At 34.1% G+C, this 16712-nt stretch overlaps 1 protein-coding gene and 1 long non-coding RNA gene across 2 annotated transcripts; both read left to right on the top strand.

The window, feature by feature from the left end:
• Positions 1-256: 256 nt before the first annotated feature.
• On the top strand, positions 257-7360 carry LOC135839813 (lysosomal alpha-glucosidase-like). Its single transcript, XM_065356024.1, has 18 exons — positions 257-1153; positions 1224-1372; positions 1441-1615; positions 1693-1783; positions 1875-2043; positions 2118-2187; positions 2267-2368; positions 2465-2602; positions 2676-2795; positions 3020-3234; positions 5280-5413; positions 5494-5645; positions 5720-5862; positions 5946-6030; positions 6107-6288; positions 6366-6454; positions 6535-6734; positions 6823-7360. Exons 1-18 carry the CDS (start codon positions 581-583, stop codon positions 6883-6885), a joined length of 2850 nt encoding a protein of 949 aa, XP_065212096.1. The 5' UTR covers positions 257-580; the 3' UTR covers positions 6886-7360.
• A 757-nt stretch (positions 7361-8117) lies between these two features.
• Positions 8118-14903, top strand: LOC135839817 (uncharacterized). The gene is made up of 2 exons (XR_010557649.1): positions 8118-8702; positions 8787-14903. It is a non-coding gene; the product is annotated as an uncharacterized LOC135839817 (long non-coding RNA).
• The last annotated feature ends 1809 nt before the right edge of the window (positions 14904-16712 follow it).

Here is a 16712-nt window from a genome sequence, read left to right as displayed (position 1 = left end):
TAATGATCGTAAATCGTAATTGTGATCAATTACTATAGAAGTATAGGGAAAGAAAGTGTTGGTTTTGTTGGGCTGAATGCTGGAAATTGGAAATGAAGATAAGTATAAGGTGTTGGTGGTCTGCTTCTCATTTTAATTTCAACACCTTGTCTACCAATCCAGCTCTCTTGAAGATGACACTGTAATAATTATCGAGCCTTCGATTTTTTTAGTGCCGTACTTTACCCAAGTTCGGCAACTTTAATGACAGAGTGCATCACTACATTACAAACAGAAACATGTTATCTGTTTTGATAATGATAAGACGATCACCCAAGTGTTGGAAATTGTTAAACGACAGACAGAATCGAAATTGTTGAGAAAAATCGGTTTCATTTCAAATGGAAATGCGTTTCGACTACATAAACTAACACGTCCTTCAGTGGCAAACCATTTACCATTCGTGTTCCGATCGTTAAGTAATGTTACTCGTGTGTTTCATGGTTCGTGTTTTAGTTTTATCTGCACGGTAAAAGGGTAAATCCATAAATCAAATTTTATCTATAATAACGTACGACGAAAGCAAATTTGTTTTTTGAAAATGGTGTGTAATTTTTTCTGCTCGGATTCGAAAGCTACGAAGAAATTTGCGAGCTTTCGAAATGATAGTGAAGAATCATTGTTAGCCATGCAAACTTCCAACACTCGCAAATTAGCAAAATTATGCTTTATTCTTATCGTAGTATTCGTATTCGCCGGTACTGTCATATATTGTGTTTCGGGATCATTCGGGTCTAAAAACACCCATTTAACGAGTGAAAAATATACGTTTGAAAACGATGTCCAGACGCCGATCAATCGCTTCGCAAGTAGCGCACCTTCCTGTCAAAATATATCCGATTCGCAAAAATTCGATTGTTTTCCTCGCGGAAAACCCGACGAGGAACAATGTATCGCAAGAGGATGCTGCTGGAGCCCTGCATCTCAGAGTAGTAAATCTCCTTGGTGTCATTATCCGACGGCATATAATACTTATAAAGTAGTTCGCAAGGATCAGTATAAACGGGGTGTGAAGTTGATTTTAAATATAACCCGCAATTCAACGTATCCTAATAACGTGCAGATGTTGTTGGTCAAGATCGAGTATGATACAAAGGATAGATTACACGTTAAGGTTAGGGAATAAAAATCACGATTTAATCATCCTAGAATAAAATATAAATTAACATTATTTTGTCGAATAGATTCTAGATGCAAACAAGACTCGTTGGGAACCGCCGTATCCAGAAGTACCTCTTTTTAACAGCACCCCTGATGATACAGATTACGAATTGATTATAAACGATGATCCGTTTGGATTTGCTGTTATTAGGAAAGAGACGGGAACCGTGATGTAAGACGTTACTTGATTTTTATTTTTATTCGGCATTGACTATCTACTTATAAAGTTTCATATTACAGCTTCGACACGCGAAACGTAGGAGGATTTATTTACTCGGATCAGTTTCTACAAATGTCTGCGTTAATGCCGTCTAAATACATCTACGGATTAGGAGAACGAAGAAATAATCTATTATTGGATACCGATTGGCAAGAAATTACTTTGTTTAATCACGATGTTGCTCCGAAAGATAATGTTAGCTAATTTCTAACTAACTACAAACTACGTCATTGATTCGTTCGCAAAAATTAATGATTTAATTTTTATTCTAGACCAACTTATACGGAACTCATCCGTTCTACCTGAGCATGGAAAAATCTGGAGCCAGTCACGGAGTATTTCTGTTGAACAGCAACGCTATGGGTAGGTACAATATTATGAGAAATCCGGCGATTGAGTTTATTTTTTCGAACTTTCCGAAGATATATTTTTTTTGCACCGGTATTATTTACAGATATTATTCTACAACCTGCTCCTGCTATAACATACAGGACTATAGGAGGCGTTCTTGATTTTTATTTTTTCTTGGGACCTTCTCCGAGGGATGTTGTTTCGCAGTACTACGAAGTAATCGGAACGCCATTTTTGCCACCTTATTGGTCTTTAGGATTTCACTTGTGCAGGTATGATTTTCTGTATTTTTTTTTTCTTGTATCGTTTCTCGATCTAAATAATGGTGGAGTGTAAATTTGCGTAGGTTTGGATTGAAATCACTCAACGAAACTATCGCATTTTGGCGCCGAAATTACGAAGCTGGAATTCCGTTTGTAAGTAAAGCTGAGACGTATTCTAAAAAAATGAAAAAAATTACCAATTTGATAAATTTATTTTCATTTCAACTTTAAGGATGTGCAATGGAACGACATCGACTACATGAATAAACGAAACGATTTTACAGTGAGTCCTGCCTTTAATGGACTGTCTTCATTTGTCGATCTTCTTCACAAGGTAAAATGCATAAGTTGAAATATTTCATTTTGTTGTATGTGTCATCGACTTGGCCATCTCGTGATTCTTTTCTTACGTTTTCGTCTCATTTTACAGCTGAATATGAGATATGTGGTAATCTTAGATCCCGGCGTCGCTTCCAGAGAACCTCGTGGCTCGTATCCTCCATACGACGAAGGCGTAAAAGCCAATATATTTATCAAGAATGCTTCAAATTTACCTCTCGAAGGAACGGTAAGTAATGGACGACGCGACCTCGTTTTTATTGCGTTTTTGTCGCGATTAATAATAATTTATTTTATTCAAGGTATGGAATTTGGACGGTGGCACCGTATTTCCAGATTTCTCAAATCCCAGCACTATACCTTATTGGATGCAGATGTTGTCTGGCTTATATGCACAATTCAAATACGATGGAATTTGGCTGGTTAGACGGTTTTCCTGTTTTTTTATTTTTACCCACTGTGTAACTTCTTATCGAGTATTTTTTACTCGTATGTGTTTGCGAACTGACGGATATCGCCTTATCGGTCATGTTTTCTCGTTGATAAAATATTCGTATTGTGACGAATCGACAAAATCGTGTGTAACTAATTTTTTTTCGACGAACTTTGGTCCGCTCTTATGTTTTTTTTTCTTTATGTTGTTTAGGATATGAACGAGATATCTAATTTTGTGCAAGGATCTTTAACTGGCTGTAATGGTGACCAGGCTGACTTCAGTTTAAATAATCCGCCTTATTTGCCTGGTGTAGACGGTGGTAATTTGAATTATAAAACTGTATGTATGTCTGGTATACAATACGTCGGATCGCATTACGATGCTCACAATATATACGGATACGCTGAGAGTATGGCTACGAGTTTGTGAGTGCATTTTTAAAACAAACGTAGAATTACAGTTCGTCTCAAGTTCGAATAAATAGAGGATGACTTCGTTTTGTATTGACTAAGGTTTCAATAATTTTCAATTTCTTTAATTTTTCAAAAAACTGAATCTAACAAGGGAACCTCTTGAGGTGACCGCCTCCGATTTGAACGCGACCGCGATTTTTGGAAAGAGCATGTTATAAAACCCCCAAGTTCAAATTTTCAGCTGCTCAAGTTCATTTTTCGATTTTTGGCGAATTTTTGAAAATCCAAAATTGACTATTTTGGTGATTTATGCTTTTTTAAAAAAAGTACGTACTTACTTGATCAGTAAAAATGTTCAAAATAAGTCCTAAAACTGATAATAATTCCCCAAATCCAAATTTCACCATTTCCAGCCATTCTAGAGCCTCCAGCGCTCTTTTTCAATTTCTCCAGAATTTTGAATTTGCTCCAGAAGGCGTGGATATGAAGTTGGGCAGCTAAAAATCGAGTTGTGTGTTATGCTCGACCTGTTTAACGAGTTTATCCACATTTGAGTCGGTTTCGGAAGGCCCCCTCAAGAGTGGTTTTTTGACCAGTTTTTTTCAAATAAAAAATAATAAAAAATAAAAAATTTCCAGTTTGCGAGGAAATTTTTGAAATTTGCGCGAATCGCTGTATTTCGTCCACTACTAACCTCCTGAGGCCGAGTTCCGCCATTTCCAACCATTCTGGAGCCTCCAGCGCGATTTTTCAATTTCTCAAGAATTTTTAATTTGCTCCAGAAGGCGTGGATATGATGTTGGGCAGCTAAAAATCGAGTTGTGTGTTATACTCGAACTGTTTACCGAATTTATTCACATTTCAGTCGATTCTGCAGGGGGCACATCAAGAGTGGTTTTTTGACCAGATTTTTTTCAAAATAAAAATATTCAAAAATCAAAAATTTCTCGTTTGTGAGAAAATTTTTGAAATTTGCGCGAATTTCTGTATTTCGTCATTAATTAACCACATGAGAGCGAATTTCGCCATTTCCAGCCTTTCTGGGGCCTCCCTGTGATTTTTGGATATTTTTATTATGAAAAAAGCTGGTCAAAAAACCACTCTTGAAGTGTCCCCTCCAGAATCGTCTTAAATGTGGATAAACTCGTTAAGCAGGTCGAGCATAACACACAACACGATTTTTAGCTGCCCAACTTCATATACACGCCTTCTGGAACAAATTAAAAATTCTGGAGAAATTGAAAAATCGCGCTGGAGGCTCCAGAATGGTTGGAAATGGCGAAATTCGCTCTCGTGGGGTTAGTTCATGATAAAATGCTGCGATTCGAGCAAATTTCAAAAATATTCTCGCAAACGGGAAATTTTTGATTTTTGAATATTTTTATTTTGAAAAAAAGCTGGTCAAAAAAACCACTCTTGAGGTGTTCCCTCCGGAAGCGGCTCAAATGTGAATAAATTCGTTAAACAGTTCGAGTATAACAACTAGATTTTTAGCTGCCCAACTTCATATTCACGCCTTCTGGAGTAAATGGAAAAATCTGGAGAAAGCGAAAAATCGCGCTGGAGGCTCCAGAATGGCCGGAAATGGCGAAATTTGGATTTTGGGGGTTAATATCAGTTTTAGGACTTATTTTGAACATTTTTACTGATCAAGTACGTGCTTTTTTTTTAAAAAAAGCATAAATCACCAAAATAGTCAATTTTGGATTTTCAAAAATTCGCCAAAAATCGAAAAATGAACTTAGGCAGCTGAAAATTTGGACTTGGGGGTTTTAGAACATGCTCTTTGCAAAAATCGCGGTCCCGTTCATGTTGGAGGCGGACACCTCAAGAGGTTCCCTTGTAAGCTCGAATAATTCGAAAAACAACCTTCCAGTTTATAACTGTCGCAGAAGAAGGCTTGAAAAAAATCTTTCCTCATTCTAAGAGGGAAAAAATACGAACTTATCCTCATTTATTCGTATATGGACGACAACATAATATTATTTTTCCTACTCGTCGTTCCCTATGAATTTCGTCAACATTTGAATTACCTACATAATAAATGTGTATTTTAGCTGTCTGGCCACGATTAGAATGAAACGTCCATTCGTTCTATCCAGATCCACGTTTTCGGGCAGTGGACATTTTACGTCTCATTGGACCGGTGATGTATATTCAACCTGGGACGATATGAAACATTCGGTCGGAGGTTATTAGAACTTATATTTATGAAAAAATGTAACGCGTATCATTTTTGAGAGGATTTATTATAGGAATATTTCATTACAGATATAATTTCGTTCAATATGTTTGGTATTCCTATGGTCGGAGCCGATATATGTGGTTTTAACGGCAACACTACTAGAGAACTGTGTCAGCGATGGAGTCAGTTAGGAGCGTTTTATCCTTTCTCACGTAATCATAACACCGACGATGCAATTGTAAATTTCTTACGAACTGTACTCTATTCTGTGTACTTCAAATTATATTTATCTGCGACGGATGATTTTTACAGGATCAAGATCCAGCAGCCATCGGTATCGTCGAATCAACCAAGAAAGCGCTGACATTTCGTTACCATTTGTTACCTTATTTATACACGTTGTTTTGGAATGCGCACAAGTTCGGAGAAAGTGTCATTAGACCGATGTTTTTCGAGTAATTTCATACAGATATTGATAACGTACTCGACTGTGTATTTTCCTGCAAAGTTATTTGATTTGGAATTATTTTGATTTCAGATTTCCGCTAGATACGCTCACGTATGCGGACAACACTAAATTTTTTTGGGGCCCGGCTTTCCTCATTATTCCCGTTCTAGAAGAGGTAAATAAATTCTAATTGAAATGTACGATGGTAACGATACACAACAGAAAAATGCATCTCGCTTTTACATTCCTAGGGTCAAACTTCTGTTACTACATATTTCCCGAAAGGGGTGTGGTTTGACGCGTATACGTTGGATTGGTACCGAAGTAATGGAGACTACATCACGTTGAACGCCAGCCTCGATTTTATTCCTTTATATTTCAGAGCTGGTTATATTATTCCGTATCAGGAACCAGCTCAAACAACCACGGCTAGGTATGCAATGTAAATTAAGAGTTGAGTCGCGTGTTTCTTTTCACACATTTCTACATTTGTACGCATCTTTTGTGCAGTCGATTGAACCCGTTTGGACTTTATGTAGCCATCGGTGAGAATGGAAACTCGTACGGATCGTTGTACTGGGACGATGGAGAAAGTTACAGTAAATATTAACGAAATTATTTATATGTATTTGCTCGTGATAATCTCTTCGATTGATACATTTATATTGTTTTTTGATAGGCAATTATGACGAAAACGAATACAATCTACTCCAGTTCGAGTTCACCGACTCGACATTATCCGGTATTCCAATCAATTGGGGTTATGAAACTACGATGACTTTGAACACTATCAAAATTATGGGATTGAGCGATAAAATAAAACAAATTTACATTAACAACCAAACGCATTCGGAATACCAATATTATCCAGCTGATAAAGTAATTTGATCATTTATTATGAAAAAAATAACTCTTTTTATCTGTTTTTAAACAAGTATTTTCCCTGTTTATTGATGTTTCATTGTAGAAACTTATCATCGAATCGGTGGAGATAAATCTCTCGGAGCCGTTTTTTGTGAAATGGCAATGAAACCTCCAAAATACGTATACCAGTGATGTTTTGGAACGGTGACACTTTTACGCATACTATCTAGTCATATGTTCGGATGTTCCTGTTTTGAAATCTTCACTTGTGACTACATTATATCTACTGTATCTCAGTATACGTTTTTTAAAATGATTTTTATACCTATTTACGATATACTATACAAATTCTTTGCTGAACGAGGACCTATGTATGTAATAGGCAATTTCCCGATTATGTTATATTTCACCAATCAGTAAGGGAATTTCTTTACGTAAGACTGTTTGCACGATATATTCGTTTAAGTAATTATTCGAGTTGTCCTAGATAAAAAAATATGAATTTTGTATGTAGCCATTTTTGTGCCTTACGTGAATGTTTGTCTGATTTCCCAGAAGACGACTATGGCGTCCTTATTGTATTTTTATATTATTGGTGATGAGAGAACGTTCTGTGATATTAAAGACACCATGTGATTTTACGTTTTTTTTAATTCAATTTTTTGATATTTTTATGTGGGGTTACCACTTCATGTGTTGAAGTACACAAGTTTTAGTTAAAAAGGGAAGAAAAACAATCTTCAATACCATTTTATGGATTTTTTTACGTATTTTCAGGTAAATGTTGAATTTTATCTGAATTGAATGAAATTAATTTTTGAGACAGCCATTTTGTTGGATACTGATTTTGAAATTCTCGCAGCAATTCGCTTTTTTTTGGTAAAAATTATCGCGTTTGTGCTATTTTAATCGTTGGGAAACGAAGGAGATTTCGTTCCATGTTTAATCTAGGTACCTATTTGTGTATAAATGGCGCCGCCCGCACCACGTCAATGGTGGGCACGACTCTTGTAAAATTGATTGTAAAATTACAACTTGAACGAATTAATCAGAGACCTTGATTGTATGTATTAAGTCATTGTTTATTAAAATAAATTTTTTTTAATCGTTAGAATATTTTTATGCGTTGAGAAAACGTTCTGGAAACGCGAGCTGATTGGCTGCTGAAAATGACATTTCGCCGAATGTGATCAGATCTAAGTATTCGGATCCAATTGAGAATCCCCTTTTATTGGATCTCTAGTTAGTTAGGTCTTAACAAATGTGATCGAATTAAAACATTGACTTTATTAGATTTGGTCAAATCAATTTGGATTCGAAGACAGTTCAGACAGAAGTCTTAATTTTTGCAAAAATTTGCAAATGTATGCTAATTACATTATTGTTCTCGTCCTCGTCAGTCGTCCGTGACAATTTTGCCCTCTTATCTCCACACCACGCATGATAAATACCTATTACGTTTTTTACGAACATGTTATTGCTATCAAGTGTGCCTCACCTGTGACGAAATTTTGAGAGCAATAGTGCAATAGTCCAAAGTACCTAATACCAACGAACGTAATTTTATCGGCTCATGTGGAATATACAGCTACGTCGAGTTTTATTCGATCTTCAAAAATTCACAATTTTTCATTTTTTCCACTCATAATTTCTACATTTTCAAATAGAATCAATTTCGAATATTCGGCAAAAAATATGTCTTATGCGTTAAGTAAACGCTTGTGAACAGCGCTTATCTATACATATTATTTATTTATTGTCATCGCGAGTGTTATTAGAATTGAAAATGTCGTTTTATTTGAATTGAATTCATATTTCATTTAATTGCTGTGCTTGTTGGATGTAAGGCTCTACCGGCTCCAAAAAACTTTAACATCAGAGATCAAGATGCTGTTTATATATTTCGATATGCTATTAAGCTGTGGCATCATTCGAAGAAGAATGTCTTCATGAATTTGGTGGAAGATATCAAGAAGTCATGAGGTAATTTTTAAGCGAGTATATTATGTTATACCTATATGCATCGAATTTGAAGCCGGTATATTCTTTTGATGTTTCTTCTTTCAGCAAAAAATTACTTACATGAATTTAACCATGCGAGGATCTTTTACATTCCCAAAGAATGAATTGAAACTGAATCTCGGTTTGTCATTATTCATCGCCAGGAAAAGTACGTAATAAGGATTTGGCAATCTCATTTACTTTGCCAACGTGTATGTCTTCAACTCTATTACAACTATGAGTATGTACATAATAGATATGGAGATCTTGAACTACTTGTACCTACTTGGCCAGTTGGCCATCATTTCGACCGACGAATTCAAAAATTATTTTGCACGAGCTATAGTTCTAAAAAATTCAAGGTGTTCGCGAAAATATATCAAAATATATAGTCAATCTTAACACTTTGCCCAATAGACTACTTCCTGAAAGAGAAACAGATTAAATATTATTTTTCTGAAATTTCATTTCAGTGTCGTACTTGTAACATATTTTAAGTGATTTTTTTAACGTAAAAAAATGAGGAAAATCCACGAGTTTGAAAAATATATGTATTGTAAAAGCTTGAAAAATATTTTAAAAATAATGAATCAGCTTTAAAATGTTGATTCTACAATACTTAGTTGGTGAAATTTAGGAAGAAAGGGATTGTCAGTTTTTAAAAATATGAATTTAAAAAAAACTTTCATACCTATAACAAAAAGGAAGATACACTTGCTCTGAATATAAGTGTTATTCCTTTTTTTTATTTATTTTAAAATAGTCTTGCTCAACTATTCGGTGAAAATCATAGGTAGGTAATTCACGTATTTTTTGTTAATTTTTTCTTATAAGTACGGTAACAATTTGATTAACGTTTTCGAAATTCCGCGATTTTTCTAGAATTTAATTTCGTCATCATTACTTATCAACAACCTTTTTTTGATACAAATACTAATCCTTTTAATTTTTCATATTTTTGATTTCTTCATCTTAATTTTTCTGAACTAACTGTTGAAATTGATATTCAAAAATTGTCTTATTTTTTTATGTGCATCTTATGTGTGAAAAACGTAAATTCTCGAGTTGATATTTGGCTAAATAAGCTGAAATTTTCACAACTGTTGATTGTGAAAAAGAAATGATCCATCAGTCCTTCAGCTATCTCCAGTTTCTGGATGTTTCAGTATATATGGCACCTATTTCGATAAATTTTCAAGGTGATAATTTTTTATTTCTATATAAAAAGGCAGCTACTTTACCTAAACGTATTTTTACCATTATCTACTGGTAATGAAAACAAATTCGATTTGTTGATCAAAAATCCAAAAGCAATAATGAACATCTTATTTTAAACGTTTAGGCAACAACCTAACGGTGTACAGTACACGTTGATATGCTATTTTAAAAAAGATGTCTTTTTGATGTTTTGGACCTTTCATTTGGAAATTTCGTAATTAATGACACATCTGCATGTCTAAAGGAACATTAAAAAAAAAAAAAACAATCGTCAAAATCGGTCATTAGGAGAGGCTGGTGAACTGTCATTAGGTTTTTAACGAATGTTTTTACAAATTGTTTTATGTAGTAAAAAAATAATAAATAAAGGAAATGAAAGATTTCGATGTAGCATAAAAACTTCCTAAATGAAATAATTTTCGTTAACGGAGCTAACTGGAGGTCCCTACGTTTTTTCCACTGGCAGGAAGAGCATTCAAAGCTCGTTCAAATGACTGCCGAATGAAAATTTCAAATATCAGTATTAGCGGTGATTAAATAATTAACTTTACGGTTTACCTATACTTCAGCTTTTTTTTTCACTTTATTCCACAGTACATACATTTCAAAGGCTATTCGCTCGCTGTGCCAAAATCAAAGTTCCCACTTTCGATGATGTAAAAAGTCAGTGTAAATATAGTTACTTGTATGAAATTAAAATAAAAGTGCGGCAGCTCAAATTGAAGATTATGAAAATAAGAATCTCAAAAAAAAATGCACTTTTCATGTAGAACAACTTGAAAATTGTGAGTAAATACAAAATTACTTACTGTGATAAATTTTTAAAAAAAATTTCTTTTTGTTGTGTCGAAATGTTTTGTGTACATAAAGTTATAATTTTCCTGATAGAAAGGACGAATATGATTTCTTTCCTGTCGGAGAGCACACCTCAAGAGTGGTTTTTTGACCAGCTTTTTTTCAATTTAGAAAATTTATTTAAAAAAAAAAAAAATCAAATTTACTTACTTCAACTCTAAAGTTTACGGGGCTCTTTCGCGCTAGGAGTTTTTCTAATTTTTTTCATCTTCTTCCCTGTCATTTCGGATTTCCTTCTGAAATATAACAAACAAAACACCATACTTATAAACTCCTGGATAACTGTAAGTGAGTTGATTCCAAGCAGTAAGTAGTTAAACTGATTCCTAGATCATCCAGGGGGGGGGGCTATTATCCCTTACGTCATATGGCGGACAAATACCGGGCACAAAACTATGCGAGAGTCAATTCATACACAAATGAAAATGACTTGGACAAAGATACTGCCAAAAAAAACTCGTGATAAAGTTCTTAAATTTTGCACGCGAACCTTAAAAACCTGTAGAAAAAGCTCATTTTGGTGCCATAAGGCACCTCCCCACCCAATTTTGGGTCTGAACAAGGTTGGCAATATGGGTGTTGTTTTCATATGAATCGAACCTGCTGAACACGAATTTGAAGTTGAATTTACAATTAGACCCTTTTAAGGACCTCATTTGAGGGGGGTAGATTACCCTAAAATTGAATTTTTCGCGGAAAATGAAACACTCGTCAAACATACTGGATACATGATAAATCACTTTAACAGCTCGAGACGTTGTAAATCTGAATTTTAGGATCAATCCTGCGTATCTCCACTCCCATATGACAATCACCATGTTGTCAAACGTTTCAAATGGTGTGTCTTTGGTAATGTTCAGTGATTGCTATTGTGTACATCGGATTTTTTAAAGTAGAGTTTTACAGGACACTACCTATGAACAATTTTATAAAAACGAAGAATTACAATTAGTCAATGCACAGCAATAAGACAGTCGATGTCAATGTCAACTAAGGAAAATGGAGAGGGGAGGAGATGGAGGTGTGTGATAACATTCTTCACAAGGACCATGAATCAAACTTGATCAAAAAAGTTGCAGGGCTTAGGTAGCGCTATAATAGAACATTTTTCGCAAAAAACTCAATTTTAGGGCAATCTGCCCTCCCACCAAATGGGGCCCTTAGAAGGGTCCAAGTCAAGTGTCCAACTGTAAATCCAACTTCATATTCGTGTTCAGCGATGTTCGATTCATATGAAAACGACACCCATTTTGTCAACCTTTTTCAGACCCCAAATTGGGTGGGGAGGCCGGAGGTGCCCATGGCCTCGAAATGAACTTTTTAAGGAATTGTTGCAGTTTCTGCACGTTTTCAAAGTTCACATGCAAAATTTCAGAACTTCATCACGAGTATTTTTTTTGGCAGAGTTTCTTGAGTTTTTTGACGAGGCCCACCTGGAGAAAAAATAAATAGAAAAATTTTAAAAAAATATTAGGTACATACTTAACTGAACATACATATTTTTAGATTGAAACAAATGTTGTGTGCTTGAATCTGGTTCAGAAATACGGCACGCGGCAGTGTCAAATTTTCTTTCGCCAATATCTCCCCCCCCCAGGTGGGGTGGAGGGGTCCCAAACATTTTGAAAAAATTCACGTGACTAGCCTCATGTTTCCTCCATATATTTTGGGTGAATTCAAAAATTTTGTCCAAAACTCGTTGAGGTATGATTTTTTTCCCAAAAAAAAGACGTTTTTTCGTCACGCCACTGTGAGCAAGAGGGTGAGGTAGGGGAAATTTTTTCTAAAAGTACCCAACAATGTTTCATCAAAATTTCAAAAATCCGAGGGCAGGGGAATTTCACCTATTTTACGCGGGAATACCCTTTCCAATCGTCATAATTTAATTTTAAATTGAGACCTCACGATCTGATCGCAATCATTCTGTTTGTAAAGACGACCGGGAAAGTGGGAAAGTATGTTTGTATGTTGTAGAGTGTGAGACAATATAGGATTAATAGTAAGTAGTAAGACAGTATGTGGTTTGAAGGGAGACAGGTGATGTAAAATGTAATACGAGCTCAATTTTTTTTTTTTGTTCATTGAACTGGGTAACCGATTGATCACGCTAAAAATGCATTAATTAGGCATAATTACCTACCAACTACATATAAATGAATGTTACCAGAATTGATGTTTAAATTATTTGATTTGATAGGGAAATATTATATTGACGAGTGAAGTGAGATTATTTTCACAAATTATTAATTACCTACTTGTAGGATTTGTGTTTGATTTGACGAGGGTTGAGTGAAATGTGATTATTTTTAAAAATTATTAGTGGTCAGGATTCGAGTTTGATTTGATGGTAAAATTAAGTATGGTGTGGACTGTGGAGTGAGATGAGATGAGATGATTTTTACAAATTATAATTTATAAATAATGATAACACTATAGGATTCATCTTGGCTTCATCAGTCATCAATTTTTAAGATGTAATGTCCTAAAATAGCTATAAGGCTCAAGAAATATTGAAAAATTGAAATCATTCAAAACACAAAATTTATTTGTCTCTAAAAATACAGTTTATTCAATTTTCAACAAGAAAATAAAAAAAAAACTGTATTTATTTAAAGGAAGTTGCAGTTGAAAAAAAAGAAAAACACGGTTAAAACAAAAAAAAACTGTTTTATACGTTTTTTTTTTGTTTTAAACACCACTTAATAATTTTTTTTCTTTGTTTTAAACATGTTTTCAACATTTTTGTTTTGGTTTTAAACATGTATGACCCTGAAAATGCATAAATTAAGTACCTACTTACTATGAATTAATGTTACCAAGATTAAATTGTTTAGATTATTTGATTTAATGAGGAAATATTACTTGATTGAGATGTGATGATTTTTTAAAAGTTAAAAAATTACCACACCAGTATACTGGTGTGGTAATTTTCCGTGCACGGGTAAACTACTCAAGTTTAAAAATCAGAAGAAGAAATACTTACTCTGGTTGGGGTTGTTCATTCTGAAAAAAAATAAAATAAAATTTAAGTACTGACTTGAAGTTGAAATTATTATTGAAACAAAAAAAATTACTTACTTTGCGTGGTAAAAAATCGGATTTTACTAACAATCAAATTGCGTTTCGGAACAAGAACAACTCAAAAAATCGAGAAAAATCGCCAATGGCAATTTGTTTGAAGATTGCAATAACGACCAAAAAATAATAGCATAGATCGACGCAGAATCTGAAATACTTTCATTCAAAGTGTAACGAAAAATAAGAAATACTTACTTTGTTGATTAGGGTTATTGTTCATTCCTGAAAGGAAAAACAAAATTACTGACCTGACGACTGACGTCTTACAATTAGGATAAAATAATAACAAAAAAATTACTTACTTGGTGCGGACTAAAGTTGAACAGTAGCTCCACAGTAACAGAAATTTTGAGAAGACAGATAACTAAGAAAAGAGCACCTACTCTCGAATTCGGAACAACTAAACTAGGTATGTCTAACTGTATCTGCAATCTCGGCTTATGATTTTGTTAAAAATTTAGCTAAAAATGTCGCGTCAGTGTTACCACTACTTAACACTACAACCTGACTAAAGATCAATTTTGATCTTTCGATTTAATCAAAGTCATTGCTAAAAAGAAAAATTAGTTCATTTCAGTTGACATGACATTTTAAACAATATGTAAAAATTCAATCTTACAGGTATAAAGGTTGTCAGATATCGTCAATATCTTTCTGAAGATACTGAGACACTGATCTAATCAAACTGAAAAAAATTTTAATATAGGTATTATTAATATACACGTTTTTCATTTTATACTACTACGAGTATAATACGCTACTGATCTTGAATGCCAATACATATTGTTCCTTAAATAATCAAAAATGCAACAAATAAAGCACATCACCTCAAGATTTTGCATATTCAGTTTTATTTTAGGAACTTACTAGTATGTATGTACCTACGAGTACTTTCAGCTCAGAGTTTGTTGCATTATTATTTTAATTATAATTAAAACATTCCATAAAGAAAGTACCTATTGATAATAATTTCCAACACATGACATAATGATTTATTGTAATGATTTTTAAAATAAAAATGTTTCAACAGTTTATGCTGACTTTCGTTCCGTTGTTTGTGTTGATAATGATGAGTGCATATTATTTTGTTTTACAGATAGCCACGTCTACAACTTCTACAAGAAGTATTTCTGGACTTTTGGGTTGTATGTATGTACGTACATCCATGCAGAAGTTTCTTTACTCCAAAGATATACTTACATTTTCACGCAAAAATGATTCTCATAGATAGGTATATAGGAACATGTTAAAGATGGCCTTCCCGCTGGCTCTCTTATCAACTGAGGTAAGGAGGCAAAAGTAATAGTTTGGAAGCAGGAGCGAAGGGGGGGTGGAGCTGTGGTCACTCAAAAAAGAGGTGTTTGTAAAAATTTCCAAAATACATAAAATGTATTGTTTTTTTCTAGTTCTTAAAATTTTTTTTGAACTGTATTTTCGTTGATCTCTCTCTCCCCCCCCCCAAAAAAAAATAATGATTGCCAAGTGTTTGAAAAAATTTTTACCTAAAATCTTGTTTTTTTTTAAAAAAAATTTGCTGCAAACTTCTGAGATTATTTTTTCAGATTTTGTACAGTTTTTTTTTCAATACCTACCTACATAAATAATAAGTACCGAGAAAAAGTGTCAATTATTTTACATTTGAACTGAGCATCGTGATTTTCTTTGCTTATTGAAAGAATATTTCAGTGGCAAGAGAGGTATTTCAAGTGCCAGAAAAAATTTGGGAAGCAGAGTTACGGGGATAGTTGAAAATGAAAATTTTTCAGAAGGGGAATGATAGGTCGATTATAGGAAAGAAATATTTCTAAACATTTTTAAAACTCGAAAAAAATCAACTTGGACAGCTTAAAATTTGTTTCCGACTTTCCGTCTAGGGTACTTTTTAAACTCACACTCTCCGATTTCAACAAAACCAAGGTACATACAAATAGATCAATAGGTATACCATAAATTTCAAGTGCTAAAATTAATTTCTAGATTTTTGGCGATTTTTTTTTTAAATTCATAAACACTGTTGTTTAAGGGTGATTTCCAAACTTTTTCATGAAATAAGTGCAAATTTTTTCAACGAAGTCAACCGATGTGAATTTTTATCAATTTAATTCCCATCTATCAGCATCAGCAACTAGTAGTTTGTACATGAATCTAGGTATGATTTTTCTAAGGATTATTAGTTGATCCACCATATTTTTATTTTTAATGAAATATTCCTATCCAGAAGAAATTATGATAGGTTATTTTTTTTTATTTTTTTTGGGGTGTTTATAATTACAAGATTATTACACCCGTGGGGGGGGGGCTAGATTTGGTTTGTGAGGCCGATGTTTTCTACTAGGGAGATGAATTTTTGTATTTCTGAGGGTTCGTCAGGGATAGTGGGTGGGTTTTCTTTTATCTGTAGTGTAAGTTGTAAGGTGGCATTATGGCCTCACTGTCCTCTCAGTGCATCTTATAACGATTCTTAAGTTGGGGAAGATCCTATAGGACTTGGTAAATCCATCCTTTAGGTCTTGACAACTTATGGATCGTTTGATTTATTAAGGTAAAGTGTAGGTACTTGCGAATTCGAATATTATCGAATACCATTTGGGTGGTCTGGATAATATTCCATCACACCAGGGGGTCCGCGCCTATATTATTTATGTGGGCGGAGAATTCGCAAATTACATCTATTTTATGATTGGTTAGAATATTTCCCCCATCTCTTGGTAAAAGTAGCGCGAGCCTATCAGCTTTCGAGATCGATTTAGGAACTTTTAGGTGCTTTAGGTATCACTTTAGCTAGGTTCGATCTCGAAATCACTTCTTGTTCGTTCGCGGTGTCATAGATACGTAAATTCG

The sequence above is a fragment of the Planococcus citri genome, chromosome 3 (assembly GCF_950023065.1).
Source record: "Planococcus citri chromosome 3, ihPlaCitr1.1, whole genome shotgun sequence".
Taxonomy (NCBI): domain Eukaryota; kingdom Metazoa; phylum Arthropoda; class Insecta; order Hemiptera; family Pseudococcidae; genus Planococcus; species Planococcus citri.
Note: the sequence above shows the minus strand (reverse complement) of the source record. Positions and strands in the feature narration are given on the sequence as shown.